Source organism: Notolabrus celidotus, chromosome 13 (assembly GCF_009762535.1).
Source record: "Notolabrus celidotus isolate fNotCel1 chromosome 13, fNotCel1.pri, whole genome shotgun sequence".
NCBI classification, from domain to species: domain Eukaryota; kingdom Metazoa; phylum Chordata; class Actinopteri; order Labriformes; family Labridae; genus Notolabrus; species Notolabrus celidotus.
In genome coordinates, this window is record NC_048284.1 from 14,426,196 (window position 1) to 14,442,518 (window position 16,323).

The following is a 16,323-nucleotide window of genomic DNA, read 5'->3' on the forward strand; positions in this document are numbered from 1 at the left end:
TGGTCCTCAGCAGGGACACGCGCTTTGTGGAACTGTGAGTTTGTGCAACCTTTGAACTTTTTGAGGCTCACTTTTGAAAGTTTGTGACAGAATTCTTACAACAAACTCAGAGGTCAAGTCTGCCGCCTGCAGTTTCAGATGACTGTTTTTGGCTTTGGTTGCAAGGTTTTCTGAGTCTTTGGAAAGAGTGTCTTGCTTTTGAGCGATCGTGTGTGTGTGAGTGTGTGTGGCCGTGGACTGTTGAGTGTTTGTTTGCCTGCCATGCCCTTGCCCGCGCCTGATGTCCCGGCCTCTCAGAGGCTGGCACTGGACTATCGTACCCTTCTGGACCACCGCGTTGGCAAGGGTAAGTGGAAACAGCATCTCTTCTGTTCACTCTCTGGGTCCTTTGCTGCTTCTAAATCGCACAAACAGAGATTTAAATAATTGAAAGTTGACTTGCATATATTTTTTCTCTTAAAAAAATATACCAGGAAATGAAAATTACAAATTGGCGTTTTTTTTACTCACTCTGAGCTGCTTCCTGCTCCACATAATTGATTCAGCTTTTGTCCCAATTTGTAGAGGATACTTAAGTGCTTGGGTAGTCCACCATCAAAAGGAACACTGGCTGTGATTGGTACTTGGCACGGCTAGCTGCAGCATAGAGTTGATTAAAGAAACATATCTTTAAGGGCATTATGTTATTGTTTTTGGCACAATTGTTTACCTATTCGCAAAATGTTACATCAACAAATGCACTCTTGTGGACTAGATGCATGTTTATTCCTCTATCAGAAAGAGAGCAATATATATCTTCACAGGGAGTTCTGCTGATTATGCCAGCAATCAAGAGTGTCTGGCACTGGAGAGCGAGGAACACAAAGCGCGATTGTAGATTGTTCAAGCAAAGTGATATCAGACGAGGCTGCTGTTTTATTCTCAGGGAAAAACATGAATTCAAAACAAAGGATTGTCAGTAATTTCTGCAAGAGGAGTCTAAGAAATATAGATATGCCTCAAACTTGAGAGAAATGAAGCTGATGATAGCATCATACATTAAAAGGTTGCCGCTTAGACTGGGTTCCCAGCAAGCGGCAACCTCTGGTCTCAAACTATGAAGCCAATGCGGAAGTTTTGTAAACTGCAATTCATCAAGAATCCACTTGAGGCTGGCTACAGAAACACCGTAAACAACATAGACATGAATGGAAAAAAAAAGACGATCTTTGCAGCATTAATAAACATGTTTACAGCCTGGTTCAAAAAATGTCTTGACTCTACGTAGCTAATCTCTCTATCAGCACACACTGTAAGGGGGTGATTTTTTTTCTAACGCAATGGTTCAGAAGATATTAAGATTACGAATTTTTGCCCAAATAAGACATGACTGACTTGTCTCCCAGACGGGAACACATAGCTGTTGGCTAGGAGGCTCAAACCCCGCCCCTTTACGTCACACACTGCCTGGTTGAGTTCCGCATTTCCAATATGGCTGCCACCGTTGATTGGCTTCAAAACAGCGTTCAGGAACAGATGGGTGACGTCACAGATACTATGTCCATATTTTATATAGTCTGCGGATCCCACGCATCCGGGAAGAGCTGGAAAACAGTTGACCAGTTTTCCAGTCCTGGAAAACACCTGGAAAATGGGAGAAAAAGTAAAATGTCCTGGAAAATTATTCCAACCTGACTGCGTGCGACCTGACACAGTTAAAAAACAACACATCCCCATTCAACATTTGTGGACATTTTTTTTTCATTAAATTCTATTTAGGTCAATCAATGCACTGATCCTCTTATTATTATTAATATAATTATTATTATTATTATTATTATTATTTATTTATTTCAGTAAGGCAGCTTCCAGATTCCTTTGCTGGCTCTTTTGTTTTTTACTTAGCTAAGTATATATTTTTTGAGAAAAGAGAAAGCTGAGATGTTGCCCATCATTGTTACTTGGTTGCACTAATAAAGTGAAGTGCTGTACATCTGTGGCTGCATTATTCTATAATCAATTTGCCATAATTTTTAAGCATGTAAGACATGACTTCTTTTTTTTTTTTTCCTATATGTTTTTATTATTTTATCATTTTCAGAACAAAACAACAAAATTCAAGGCTCGTTTCTAGTACTAAGCAGATTTTCAGACAAAGATATGTACTATCACCCCTTCCACAAAGCACAGAAAAAAAAAAACAACCCACAAATAAATAAAATAATAATAACAGACCTTTGACTCAAAAAGACATGACACATGACAAAAAGTAAGATTAGCAAAGACAAAAGAAACAAACAGACAAAAAGCAGAGAGAGAATAGAGATGATTTCATTGATAGCCATAGACTGCACGTCATTCAGTGTAGACTTCCACTGAGAGGAACATATTAGACTATTTAGGAACTAAAGTAGGAACTCAATTTAGACTGTCATACCAGCTTGATCATCATTGAAAATGTCCTGGAACGTTGATGCTTGCAGTTGAAAAATGTTAAAATAATGTAAATTCTGAACTGGAATCGCTGAGTCGTCAAATTTCTAATGCAAGAACCTTATATACTGATATAAAAGGATGTTGCAGAATCATCAAGTTGGCGCATTCGCAACAAATCTGCTGATGGAGTCAGTTCACTGAGCATCACATCAGTTTCTTGCACGTGTCAGAGTTATTATAGCTGTGTGGTTCTGTAGATAAAAGCATGAATTGTTTATTAATTATGTTCATGTTCAGGACAGAAACTCTGCCATCTGATAGAAATGAGACATTATTAGAAAAAGATTATAACCTTTATAATTTGGCTTTTTACTAATGCTGCAGATCCAAAAAGAACTGATAACATAAATGGCTGTTATGTTGAAGGTTGTTCATCATGCAGTTTTTATGGTGGTTAAAGCAGATTTATTCCCACACCCAAAAAAAAGGAACAGTGGCATGAACATCATTGCATAGGGCACTAAAATATAAGTAAATATGGAAGAAAGTTGCATAATGGAAGGAAAAACTGACAGTAAGTAAAGCAGCAGGCATGGGAAGATTAATGACAGAGAGGAGGGAGAGAGTGATGCTGGCAGGGGGAGGAGAAAGAGAGAGGGTAGAAGAGGAGATTGCGTGGGTGGGAGGTCTTCTCCCTCTCTCTGTCCCAGCGGTGCACATTTCTACCTCTTTCTCTCTTTCTCCCTCACTCCCCCAGCACAGCTCCTTTTCTCCACAGCTGAGAGAAAACGATTAGAAGTGGGGCGGGTGTGTTTTTGTGTGCGTGGCTGCCTAGCCTGGCGAAAGCTGCACTGCTCCCTCGAGAAGAGAGCGCTGTGCAGAAGACGAACGGGGGGGGGAAATCCAAGGTCATCACGGCACGCTTCTCTCTGACGTTTCCCTTTCCCGTCCTCAGCCCCCTTTTTTTTGTGTGTGTGCGTACATGCCTGTTAATGTGTGTGTGTGCCTGCACAGCACAGCAGGGGAGTGTGTGTGTGTGTAATTCATAACGTCAAGCCAGGCTCTGCACCAATCACGGTGCGCATTTTTAGCTCCAAGCACACGTGCAGGCATCCATGCCAGAGTGAGTGGTGCATCTGTGCGTGTGTATGCGTGTGTGTGTGTGTGTCTGCCTCTCTCGGCACAACAGTGTGTCTGCATGAGAGACTGAAGCTGCATTAAGGAAACATACGCGTCTGTAGTGAGGGACTCCAACACCAGGAGCGATGTACGGTAAGAATAACAGCTACTCTGCGTTTGTGTACGTGTGTGTGTGTGTGTGTGTTTGTGTGTGTGTGTCTTTAGGCTGTTTAAGCATGCTAGTTATGTGAAGCATGTCACGTTTAGCCAGTTTTCCTGCATTCTGCAAACATATTTGCGTTGAGCTCTCGTGTCGTGGACTCCTGCTGTCACTAGTGTGTTGTATCTCCTTAAAGCACATTATGGGAACTTGGACTCTCACAAGGATACCTCTCTGTTAAATAGGATTTGCTAACAAGGAAGAAGCTGCTTTGGAGATGTTTTTCTTCGGTAAATTACACTCATTTGATCCAACACTTTTTAAACAGATTGTTTCCTTTTATGTTAAATTCTACAAATCCAGCTAACTGTTAACTCAGGGTTGTTGTGAAGCTTATTCTAAACTTACCTTTAAATGAATTCTGCCTTTAAAAATAGCACATATAGGATGTGTTTAATGGGCTGTTTTCTGTATTGTTTTTCGAGTGATGAAAAATGCCTCTGCCCTCTGTTACTGTCACATTGATATATAGCTCATTGATTAGCCACTAATTAAAAACGTAGCTGTCTTTGCTTTGGGTTGAGACTATCAATGGAAACCTCTTTCATGTCCGTCAAAATAGAGGCTTCCCTCTGAAAAAAAAAAGCTGACTTTGGCTTCATCACGCTGCACGCTCTTCTTAAGCTTCCATATGGAATTGGCGCTCTGATCTTGAGTCCCTCGTAACTCAGTTTTTAGCGCCTCTTTGACTCAGATTTCTAGTGTTAGGAGGATTTGTTGGCAGCTTACTAAGCCAACGACCACACTGGATCAGACGTGTAGCTTTGAATGTTAGATGTGACGTGATGATGGCTGAAAAAAGTAGCTATGTCGTCCCTTTAAGATGTGAGCGGAGTGTGTGTAGTGTGTTTGTGTGTAATGGCCTCAGGATACATTCTAAACACACAGTGCTCCCAATGAAGCAGACGAGTGGGAGATAGATAGAGTACACATGGAGAGAATTTGAACAGCCGTCACTCTCTACTCGCCTCGGTGGTGAAAATTACAATTCTTACTCTTTGTCACGCTTTCCCTAATGCTATAAGCCTCTTCTCCATCATCCTCTCCTCCTCTTCCCCTCTCTTCAGCTCATTGAGCAGCAGCTTCTGTGCGGTGTTAAATCAGCCTTCCTCATAATTTATTATTTGCTTACACTCACCACGTCTCTTGTCTTCCTCTCTGTGTACCCTTCTGTGTGTGTGTGCTCGCATGTAAATGTGTGACTCAACCGTTTAAAGACGCTCCATCCTTCCTTGTTTGCTAACGTATAAATAGCAGGACTCAGTCTCTGTGTGTCTTCCTCACTTCCTCTCTTTACGTAACGACACTCCTGAAGGACAGCACGCTTAGTAACCACCCCTGAGAGGTGTCGTGTGTTTTTTCGCAGACATGTCAGCACGTGTGTTTTTGAGAACCTGGCTCTCTGCATGACCCCCTGGGTGAAGGTGAGGTCCTAGTTGTGTGCTGCTGCAGACACAGCCACACACTTAAACACAGACCGATCCAAAAGTGTGTTTAATATTCTCCTTGCAGGGCGACAGAACAATATTTACTCTCCTTTTGTCAGCCACGTGACAGTTTGGGACAACAGAGCAGCTTTTTGGACTGCAGGTCCAGATATGACACGGCAAGATGCAGTGGGCTGCTTGATTCTGTATCTGTCTGTGTGTTTGCAATTAGACTGTTTTGTTCCATTATATAACATCTTTTGTGTCTGATGTCAAAGCAGGACTTATCGGTTTGTTTTGTGTGGACGTTTAATGCTAATGCAGCTCTCTTTTTTAACACTTGAGCATGTTCCTGAAAGTGTGGAGGATTTTTTTTGACACTTTCATGCATAAACATGCCCTTTTAAAGCTATGCGATTTCAGTTTGGTCATGTTTTCTCACTTCAGTATACAGCCTCTCTCTCTCTCTCTCTCTCTCTCTCTCTCTCTCTCTCTCTCTCTCTCTCTCTCTCTCTCTCTCTCTCTCTCTCTCTCTCTCTCGCTCAACATGGAAATGTTAAGCCGACATCCTGAGGGAAATGGAGAGCATAATCTGTTAATGTACCAGGCCATTGTTATTAGTATACAGATAGCATTGTGATTGGCTGTGGTGTTTCTCCACTGGTACACATATTTCAAATAGTCACATGAATTAATCTGACATAGATGCAGCCTAGGCTCATAAGCAAAAATCACAGAGGCCAAAGTTCCTGAACTCTGCTCCAGAGAGAAGCCCGCCTCCTCCTCAGCGTCCACCAACAACCTGTAATTTGCTGTTCCTCTGCTCCATGCTCCTCTCTGTGTGTGTGCACAAGCATGTTTATGTGAGGGTCTATTTATGTAGCTCTGGATGAGCTTGCTGTGCACAGCCCCTAGATGTGTTGTCAGCCTGCCATGCAGAGTGGGTGGATGTCGTGAGACCCCCCCTATGTGTGCTTTTTCACCGCTGTCATCTGAATTCTTCTTGTACACCCACCTGGTTGCTCTCTGCTGTTTATTTTTTTCCTTCACTCTAACCCTACATTATCAACGGCAGAGACACAGAACAGCTCTTTTATTGTTGAGGCATCTGGAGTAACTCCCAGTAGGAACATGCTATTGCAGCACATTTTCAAGTATTTAGCACATTGCAAGTAGAATGTGTTAACTGCTTAACTGCTGGAGATACTTTGGAGATTCTGAACTGTTGCGTTAGAAAAAAATTCACCCCCCGTACAGTGTGCTGATCAAGCGGCAACCTCCAGTCTCAAACTATGAAGCCCATGCGGAAGTGTTATAAACTGCAATTCATCGAGAATCCACTTGAGGCTGGCTGCAGAAACACTGGAAACCACATAGACATGAATGGAAAAAAGAGGATATTTGCAGCATTAATAAACATGTTTACAGCCTGGTTCAAAAAACGGCTTGGCTCTATGTAGCTAATTTCTCTGTCAGCAGGGGGGGATTTTTTTCTAACGCAACGGTTCAGAAGATATTAAGATTACAAGTTTTTGCCCAAATAAGGACATGACTGACTGGACTCCCGGTCGGGAACACATAGCTGTTGGCTAGGAGGCTCAAACTCTGCCTCTTTACGTCACACTCTGCCTGGTTGAGTTCCGCATTTCCAATATGGCTGCCGCCGTCAATTGGCTTCAAAACAGCGCTCAGGAACAGATGGGTGACGTCACGGATACTTCATCCATTATTAATACAGTCTATGGTGCCGATAGAGAAATTAGCTACGTAGAGCCAAGCCGTTTTTTGAACGAGGCTGTAAACATGTTTATTAATGCTGCAAAGATCGTCTTTTGGTGAATTGGGGTTTATGTGGTTTCCAGTGATTCTGCAGCCAGCCTCAAGCGGATTCTCGATGAACTGCAGTTTATAACACTTCCGCACGGGCTTCATAGTTTGAGACTTGAGGTTGCTGCTTGGGCCAAATGCGTTTTTTTCCCCTAATTTATATTTTCTTCAGCAACAAAATGCATATAACTGACTGCATTGAATACGGGTACATGTTTAACACTGATTATCAACAGTCAGGCTCATAAAAATATTCTCCGTGGACCTAGTCTTATAATGTGAAGGCTCATAATACCAACAGAAAAGTTCTTCAGACTCACAGTGTCCAGTTTTCTGCCTACTCATTCTTATTGAGAAAAATAAACGTGTATTCGGTCAGGTGTCACAACCAGGTCATAATCAGTCCAGCTGCAGAAAAGCTCAAACGGCTCTGATGTTGCTGGTCTGCAAACATAGAGTACTAGTAATTCCCACCAGTCTGTTTGCTTTGTATCCAAAGGTAGGGAAATGTCCTGTTTAAAGTTGTCAACCTTCGTGTCCGTGTCGTTGTTGGCAGCAGTTGCGTATTGATCCTCTTTTAAAAAGCGCACGTGGAGACCTGACACACAGCTGCAGCCGCCAGCTGAGCATCTCCGCTGTGCGTAACACCTTTAACAGCTGATTCACATTGAAACATGCTTTAAACTTAAAACACCTCCCTGATAGCTGAGTGTAATATAAGACCACATGATGTTTGTTCCAATTGATTAATTGTGTACAACCTGAAAAACTTTTCCTGTGACTCTCTTCTCCTCACCAAAATCTCTGCCCACCTCTCGAGATGAAGAGGACAGGACAGATTTGTGCTGGACAGAAAATGTAATAAGTAGGACTAATCTGTGACTCACTCAATGCATCACAGTCCACCTCCCCCATCACACTTCCATCCCTGTCTCTTTCTCGTCCGCCGCCTGTGTCCCTATCACTTTTTTGTCCTCCACCCTTTTTTCCTTTCCACACATGGGTCCTGCTGCTGCGTTTTCATTAATTCATCAGTGACTCCTACATGCAGGGCCCTGGGCCAATACAGCCAGGATGAGAGAAGGTGGTGGAGGAAGGAGGAAAGGGACAGAGGGATGAAGAGAGGCATGGCGAAGGGGAGCAGAGGTCTCATTAGCGTTTGAAGTGATGGAGGGGCCGCACTATGAATAGACACAGAGCTCTCAGAGATAAGCCGGAGCTCCAGCAGAGCTCCTGCTGCGGACTTGAACACAACTTTAAGAGAGCAGGGGGAGAGAGAGGCCTGGAAACAGACGGGCCTTTAAGTGGTTTAAACACTGAAGATGCCTTTCACTAAAAGGCTTTTCAAAGACATCCTGCATGGGCTGACTGCCCTTCTCCCAGGTGTGGCTCAATGATAGCGCACAAGAAGGCTGTTGAATCAACCCAGAAGAGTGAGGTTGCTCAATACTTGGCTCCTCCTGTGCGGTTGTTTAAGTGTCCTTGGGCAGGAAACTGAGCCCCAAAGCTGGTTTACAAAGTATCATATCTTTGGTATGAAGATACATGAAGTACCTATAGGCGTTTTTAGACCGCCGTAGGAACTTAACCTCGGAACTAGGGACTTAACCCCTGAACTATGTGCGTTTCGACCGGAGGAACCAGGGTCTAAATTTAGTTCCGGGGTAGATAATCTCCCCCTGAAAAGCCCCTGCTTGGGGAGTAGTACTTTTCAAAGATCCTGGGACTTTCAGTTGAACGTAATGGTGTTTGTGGAGTTTACACAGTTGTTGAAACACACAGGGAGTTCCTGGGAATGCATACTAGTTTAGTTTTTTATTAAGATTTCAAAATTATTTAATATAATTTTTTTTCTCCATACGCCACTGGCCTGATTTGCACAATCTACCTGGGACTTCAGCAGACAACAATGGGGGCACAGGAACCTTTTAGTTCCGGGGAAAGTAGTTCTTGGGGCTAAAAGACCCCTGAACTCTTGGTCAAAATGCACCTTATATAGTACTAATAGTACTTAAAGGCTTCATTGTCCTCTTTTTAGAGTGCCTCTATGAAACAGAATATGTTCTCTGCTCACATTTGAAACATTTCAAACCAAACAATTGTAAGAACTCCATAAGAGGAGCGTTTCTTCTTCAGAGACAAGAGCCCTTTTTATTGAAGGTGGGACTTTAATGCCAGTGTAACACCACAACTTCACTGTAGATGTTGTGTAGCTGTAATTGCTGATCCAAGTCGTACCACTGCTGTGCCGGCATTGGAGAGCATAACAGAGGAGTTATAGTTATAGCGAGACCAAATCAATGTAAAACTGCCTCGCATGCAAGTTCACATGTCATGCTTCCCATGCTTCTGCAATGCCGTAACACAATTTAAAACCACTCACTGGAATACCAATATCATGCCATTGCAAGATCAATGTGAAAGATCATGGCTAGCTTTGTTGAGGCTCCAAAGGCCAAAGCTTTGGTGTCTTCCAAAGAGGTGTAAGCCCTCACCATAGGAAAGCAGCCAGTGCTGGAATAATAAGAATTAAGAATTTTACACTTGCTGCTGGTTTTGGACGGCGTTATTCTCATTGGGCCTGGGTGTTTACTCCAAAGCTAGCTCCAACTGGAGCAGGGGCTCCCTATGCCTTCTCAGGAAATTAAAGTTTGAGGTCACAGTAACATAGACACCAGGTTACATCACTGTTTTTGTCTCTCTGCTCTGCTCTTTGCTGTTGTCATGGATGTGTTGCTGCAGGTGTCTTGTTAAATAGAAGTCCAAAGACAGTATGAAACAGGGATTCTTCAAATTGATAAAAACCAGCTCTTTACTGAAGGTTTCTGTGAAGATTTGGCAGTGCTTTAGAAAGCAACTGCCAAAAAATGCATTAAGAAAGTTAAACTCTAATTTCCCAAAAGTTGGGACACAGTTTAAAAATAAAAAAACAGCAAAAAACAGCATATCAAATAGATTTTTTTTGCAACTGTTTTATGAAATATATATATTTATTTGAAATAAGATGTGAGAATCATGTTTCAAAAAAGTTGAGACAGGGACAACAGAACACAGAAAAAGTTGTACAATGATAAAAAACACCTGGAGGAACATCTGCCAACTAATGAGGTTAATTTGCAACAGGTTAGCAACGTGGCTGGGTATTAAAAGGGCTTTACAGAGAAGCTGAGTCACTCAGGAATAAAATGAGATGAGAGTCACAACTCCAGGAGAGACTGCTAGAGTGGTAGTGCAAATAGTTGAACAGTTTTAGAATAATGTTCATCAGAGTTTTGGGAATTTGTCATCTACAGTCCATAATATCATTAAAAGAGTTTAAGAATGTGGAGAAATCTCTGTACAAAAGGGACAAAGCCAAAAAAGAAGAAACAGTTGTTTTACAGGTTGGGCCCTCAGATGGCATTGCATTAAAAACAGACATGTGGAAATTGCTGCATGGTCTACAAACCAGTTACTGTTTGTTACTGTATCCACAAATGTTGATTAATACTGTACCATGCAAAGAGGAAACCAAATGAGAAATCTAAGTTTGACATTCTTTTTGGAAATCATGGACGCTGCGTCCTCTGCTCTAGAGAGGACAGACCAACTTGCTTCTTTTCAGTTCAGAGTTCTAAAGCCATCATCCCATATGTGCCCATGGCATGGATCGCTTACACATCTGAGAGAGTAGGCACAATTAATGTTGAACATTCAGGTTTTGGAGCAACATATGCTGCCATCCAGACAATACCTTTTTCAGAGAAGAGTTAGTTTATTTCAGCGGTACAATGCCAAACCCCATTCTGCCTGAACTTCATCAGTATGGCACTGTATCAGAAGAGTCCAGGTGCTAAACTGGCCTGGGTGAAGTCCGGACTTTTCATAACAATAAAATGTGTCCGTTTTTACATTTGATATGTTGCATATTGTACTGTTTACACTTAAATACATGGTTCAAATTATTGATAAACCTTCAAATTCTGTGTGATTGACATTTTACAATTTTCTGGAATTGAGGTTGTACTTTCTTTATATCTCATGAATTGTTAGTGGCCCAATCATGCTTCCTTTTACGCCCAGTGTTTTTCCTCTGAAGGTCCACTCTGTGCCAGTAAAAACTCTGGAGAGGAACTGCCCACTGGAAAGCTCTCCTGAGCACTGAAACTTCTGAAGACCAATTCACAGTCTGTTTTTAGAAAAAAAATGTGCAATATACAACTTGACAGCTGGTTTGCATTCTAACTCTCTGTAGGATGCTTGTTGTCACATAGTGTGAACTGTGCTAATCACATGGCTTCTGACCGCCTGTGCTGGTATGTGAAAAGGTCCTTTTTAACATTTTAAAAAGACGTGTCGTTTGAGTGTTGAGACTGAGCTGAGAATCAGCTGTGTGTTGGATACAGTAAACTGTGAGGTAGGGTAAAGGAATTTTGCAGCTCAGCAAATAAAAAAATAGCTGCAATCTGTGTAACAGTGGACTAAAATAATGAATAATGGAACATTTTTCCTTTGGGAGCCTTGCAGGAAGGGACATTAGGAGAGAGGAAAGAGAAGAAAAGCTGGTCTTTTGGAGATTGTTTGGCTTTTGTATGAGGTTTACTTGAGTGTCATGATATCTCATCCGTCATCGGACCTCATTGCACTGTTCATGACCTACTTTTTCCATGCGCTTGTGTGCCTCTTGAACTCGTATATCCTCATTCGATGTAAATAGGACGTAGATCGTTACCTATGAAACCTCTACGAAGGGTTAATGGCTTTATTGGGTATTTTTGGAGGTTATCCCTTCTTTTTCCATTTCTCCTTCTCCCAAGTTCCCGTTATGACTCACCACTGCTGAGATCCTTCAACCAATCAGAAAGCAGCTCTCTCTCTCTCTCTCTCTCTCTTACACACACTCTCTCTCTCTCTCTCTTACACACTCTCTCTCTCTCTCTCTCTCTCTCTCTCTCTCTCTCTCTCTCTCTCTCTCTCTCTCTCTGCTGTTTAGTCTACTCTCAAAGCAAAGTCAGAGAAATCACTGTCTGTGCGAAGCAGTTTTATCTTCAAGGCTATCTTGATTGCACTGACAGACTGTGTGTGTGTGTGTGTGTGTGTGCGTGTGCGTGTGCATGTGCGTGCGTGCGTGTGTGTGTGTGTGCGTGTGTACATATTATCAACTGATCTGCATTGTTTTGAATGTAATTATCTTGTCGGCCACATTCTTCCCATATCTGGCTTTCCATAAATGTCGGCACAGGTCTACCTATGCTCCCCCAAGCTTGTCTTCACCAGATCAACCTTCCATAGTCTTAATGCTTGTAACCAGTGGTTTGAATGAAGGCATCCCACCAGTACTGAAACTTGTGATCAATAGCATTTGGCGCTTTTAGTACTCCTGCTTGAGTTTTAGAGAGCTGTCTGTATGTCTTTTGTATCCATTAAACCCACAAGGAAGTTTCTGTCTCCTGAGTACTTCAGCTGGCTGTTTGTTCTTTTCACTGTCAGCTAAACATCCACGTACCTAATTAAATTAATGATGCGTTTAACAATTCCTAAGTGTGTTATTTAAATCCGTCCTAACTGATGAGGTTATAGTCACTACCTGCTTGCCATTTATTATTTTATGTGTCAATAAGCTGTAGGTTTAAAAGCTGTGACCGCTATGCTCACTTCATTTGTCGTATCTATATCCTCTTATCACTCACATCAATCAATCAATCAAGAACTTAAACAATCAATCAATCAATCAAGCTTTATTTATATAGCACCTTTCATACAAATAAAATGTAACCCAAAGTGCTTTACAGCTATTGAAAAACAAGAAAGAAGCAGAAATAAAACAATGGCAAGACATATTAGGGGAAAATGATAATAAAAATAATAATAGAAATAATAAAAAAATAATTTAATGATAATAATAATAATAATCAGAATAATATTAATAATAATAATAATAAAACAATAAAATAATAATAATAAAAATAAAATTAAAATAACATAAAATAAAATAGAGACTAATGGACACCAAAAATAAAATATGTGTAATTAAAATATGTTAAAGCATCAAAATTAAGAATAAAAATAGTTAAAATAAAACAATATATATATATATAAAATATATTTAAAAAGGGTAAGGATAAGAGTTGAAAATAAAACTAAGGCTAAAAAGATCAATAAAGCTGAGTAGATAAATAAAATAATTAAATTAATAAATAAATACATAAAAATAGATTCAGATAACAGTTAAAATTTCTAAAATAATAAAGCAACATTTAAATCAATATTACAGTAAAAGGTAATACAATTGTTAAACCCTACATAAAAGCCAGACTGAATAAATACATTTTTGGTTTACGTTTAAAAGTCTCAATATCTCTGTCAGCTCCTCTCAGATCCTCCGGCAGGCTGTTCCATAGTTTAGGAGTGTATTGGCTGAAAGCAGCGTCACCACATGTCCACCACTGCTTTAGGTCTGATAAATTATGTGCCATTTGTGGAGTTCATTTTCATTTAACTTATTTGTATTAAGATATATTTTTGAATTAAAAAATGGCATCTCATGACACTTTAACACAAGCACTTGGTTACAGTGTTAAGGAAAGACTTTATTTTAACAGGCAAGGCAAATTTATTTATATAGCTCATTACAGCTAAAAGGGACCAGACAGTAAAACATCTTGAAAGAGGACAATTAACCATCATTAAAAGAGACCATTAAACATCTAACATAAAAATGCAGAAACAGAAATTAAAATAGGATAAGACTGTATTAAATTATAACAGTCACAGTGCACAGTGTTAAGAAAATACACTTCTTTACAGCCCATAACCGCCCTGACAAGCTGACAGTGTTGACACTCAGATCTGCACAAGTGTTATTTAGTGTTTATTTATTTATTCGTCTTTCCCTGAATCATCGAGTGCAAACAACACGCCTGCTAAGGCTGAAGACTCTTCCCCTGAGGACACCTCTTCAAATATCTTTAAGCATCAGCGTGTCCTCTTTAAGGGAACTCGTCTGTCACATTTATTCTTTTTTTCTGTGGAGGAAGAGGACTCTAACCTTTATGCTCATGAGGATTTAAAACCGACCTGAAGGCTTCAACCTTTATGTTTTCAGGACTTTCACCCAATCAAGTTGATTATTTTTCTTTAGGTTAATATTTTTTAACCCAACAACTCATGAGATCGAAACAGAAAGAATGACTTAACCCTCCTGTTACCTTCCAATTTAATAACATCTTTCATCCTTGGGGTCATTTTGACCCCAGCAATTTAAACCTCCAGAAACTGATTGTTACCCAGGTTTATGTGTCAGTTACTTTTTGTTTCTTTGTTGACTACCTAAATAGCCCTTTTAAATGAAATATATTTTAAGCACAAACACAATTTAAAGCATTTAGAAGGACTTTACAGAACATCAAACTGCTGTGAGTTTGTCATGCTCTCGTCGGCCCTGTCTTGTTTCTATGTTATCAGAACGTATGACACAGGACATGTCATTGAATGTCTTCAGAGACATGGTGGCTGGAAATGTTATATCTCAATCTAAAGGTTGGCAGTTTAATCCCAGCTCCTGCAGTCACATGCAGAAGTGTCCTTGGTTATAGTGACCTCAGTATCATCCAAAACAACCAAAACAAATGTAAAATGTTGATATTTCTTATGTTACATACATCTAAAACAGCCTGGGGTCAAATTGACCCCAAGGAACACCAATACGTAATTTTTATACAGGAAATTGGAACATATCAACATTTTAATTTTACGTTTTCCCAGTTGTCCCCATTAAATTAGGAAAATTCATGAAATATGAAGCCAAAAGGAAGATGTTAGTCATTAATTTAGAGACGTTAAACATTGAATGGGGTCCAATTGACCCCAAGGATAATAGGAGGGTTAATTTATTCAGCTAAAATTAAACATTGAAATCAAAATATATCAAGGTATAAGATCATGTAAAAGGTAAATAAATACATAGCAATTCAAAAATGAAGTAAAAGTGGATCAAAAATGATTGAAGTGATGACAACAGTAAATAAAAATGTCTTCAGACCTATTTTGCTAAAAGAAGCCTAAAAAGCCTCAGGTCCTCCTCCAGTAGCTTGTTCCACAGTTGATGAGTGTAGAAACTAAACCCTGCTTTACCCTGCTAGTTCCTGATTTTGGTAACAGTGAGTTGACGCAAGCGACCTTGAGCAGAACCAGACTCACAGTGAACAGCCAGCTGCTGCAACTGGACGGACCAAGAACGTGTTAGCTGCAGATATTTTGCTTGATTTGTACATATTTTTCCTCTTCGTTTACCACATGCATCATCATGCACGGACAAAAAACTTGTAATCTATTCATTTCTTGCAAAAAGAATCCGACCGTGGTTCACATTTGGATTTATAGGCACACTTTGAAAGGGTTGTCATGTTCACAGACTGGCACAGAGCAGCAAGAAAGACGACATGTTTATGTGATTTTCTTGTCAGTGCATTTTATTGACCAGTTCTCTCTTTCCTGTTTTTTCCCCCCCCTCTCTCCTCATTTCTTGTTCTCTTCAGGGGTTTGCGGCTGTTGCGGGGCACTCAGGCCCCGGTACAAGAGACTGGTAGACAACATCTTCCCAGAAGACCCAGAGGTGAGAAACTTGACACTTTCTGTTTCCTGTTACAACTTGAAGACTGTTCCTCTGTCCTCCTGTAAGACTGTGTGGATATTGCTAATGCATTAGTTCAATTAAGGGTCAGGCTGTGGTTGAAAGAGAAATGATGTAATGTCTCTGTAAAGAGAAGTTGAGCTTTGAAGTTAATAAAGATTTGTTTAGACAGAAAGAGCGCACAGATTTTAAAAAAGATAGAGAGAAACCATGAGGCGGAGCTGGAAACCTTCATGTCTACCCATCTGAAGGTAAATATGAATATATAGTGTGTGCTAAAATGAAAAGTGATTGAGGTAGATGTGTGAAGAAAACCTTCATCCCCTTCTTATTTTCTTTAAGCTGTTGATTTTAAACTATAGACATCATCCTCCCCCTGTTTTCTCTCAGATCTGAGTCCGATGAGTCACAAAGAGAATTAATTTGGGCCGAGAAGAAGGAGCTGAAACTTTCATTTGTGTCTCTGTGATGCTGCAGTAACCCACTTTACCTGTCAGATCTGTGGCCAAATCTGCAATACACAGGACACACTAGCACAAGCAGACCTCATTTCTGTGTGTGTTTGTGTGTAGGTGTGTGTGTGTGTGTAGCACCTGCTCGTGGTGCTCCCAAAAAACGGTTTCTATGTTTGGCTTGAAACAGATGAGAAAGTAACTAACAGTATCCCAGAAGCTCGGGAGTGATGAAACCTCCTGATAACACTT

The 16,323-nt window shown here is 40.6% G+C and overlaps 1 protein-coding gene across 2 annotated transcripts in view; it reads left to right on the plus strand.

Annotated features, from left to right (window-relative positions):
• LOC117823840 (protein EFR3 homolog B) overlaps positions 1 to 16,323 on the plus strand; it is a 48,857-nt gene that overhangs the window by 2,798 nt on the left and 29,736 nt on the right. For both annotated transcript variants that reach the window (XM_034699086.1, XM_034699085.1), the window contains exon 3: positions 15,525 to 15,601. In XM_034699086.1, coding sequence (XP_034554977.1) covers positions 15,525 to 15,601 — 77 coding nt within the window. The remainder of the gene's footprint in view (positions 1 to 15,524; positions 15,602 to 16,323) is intronic.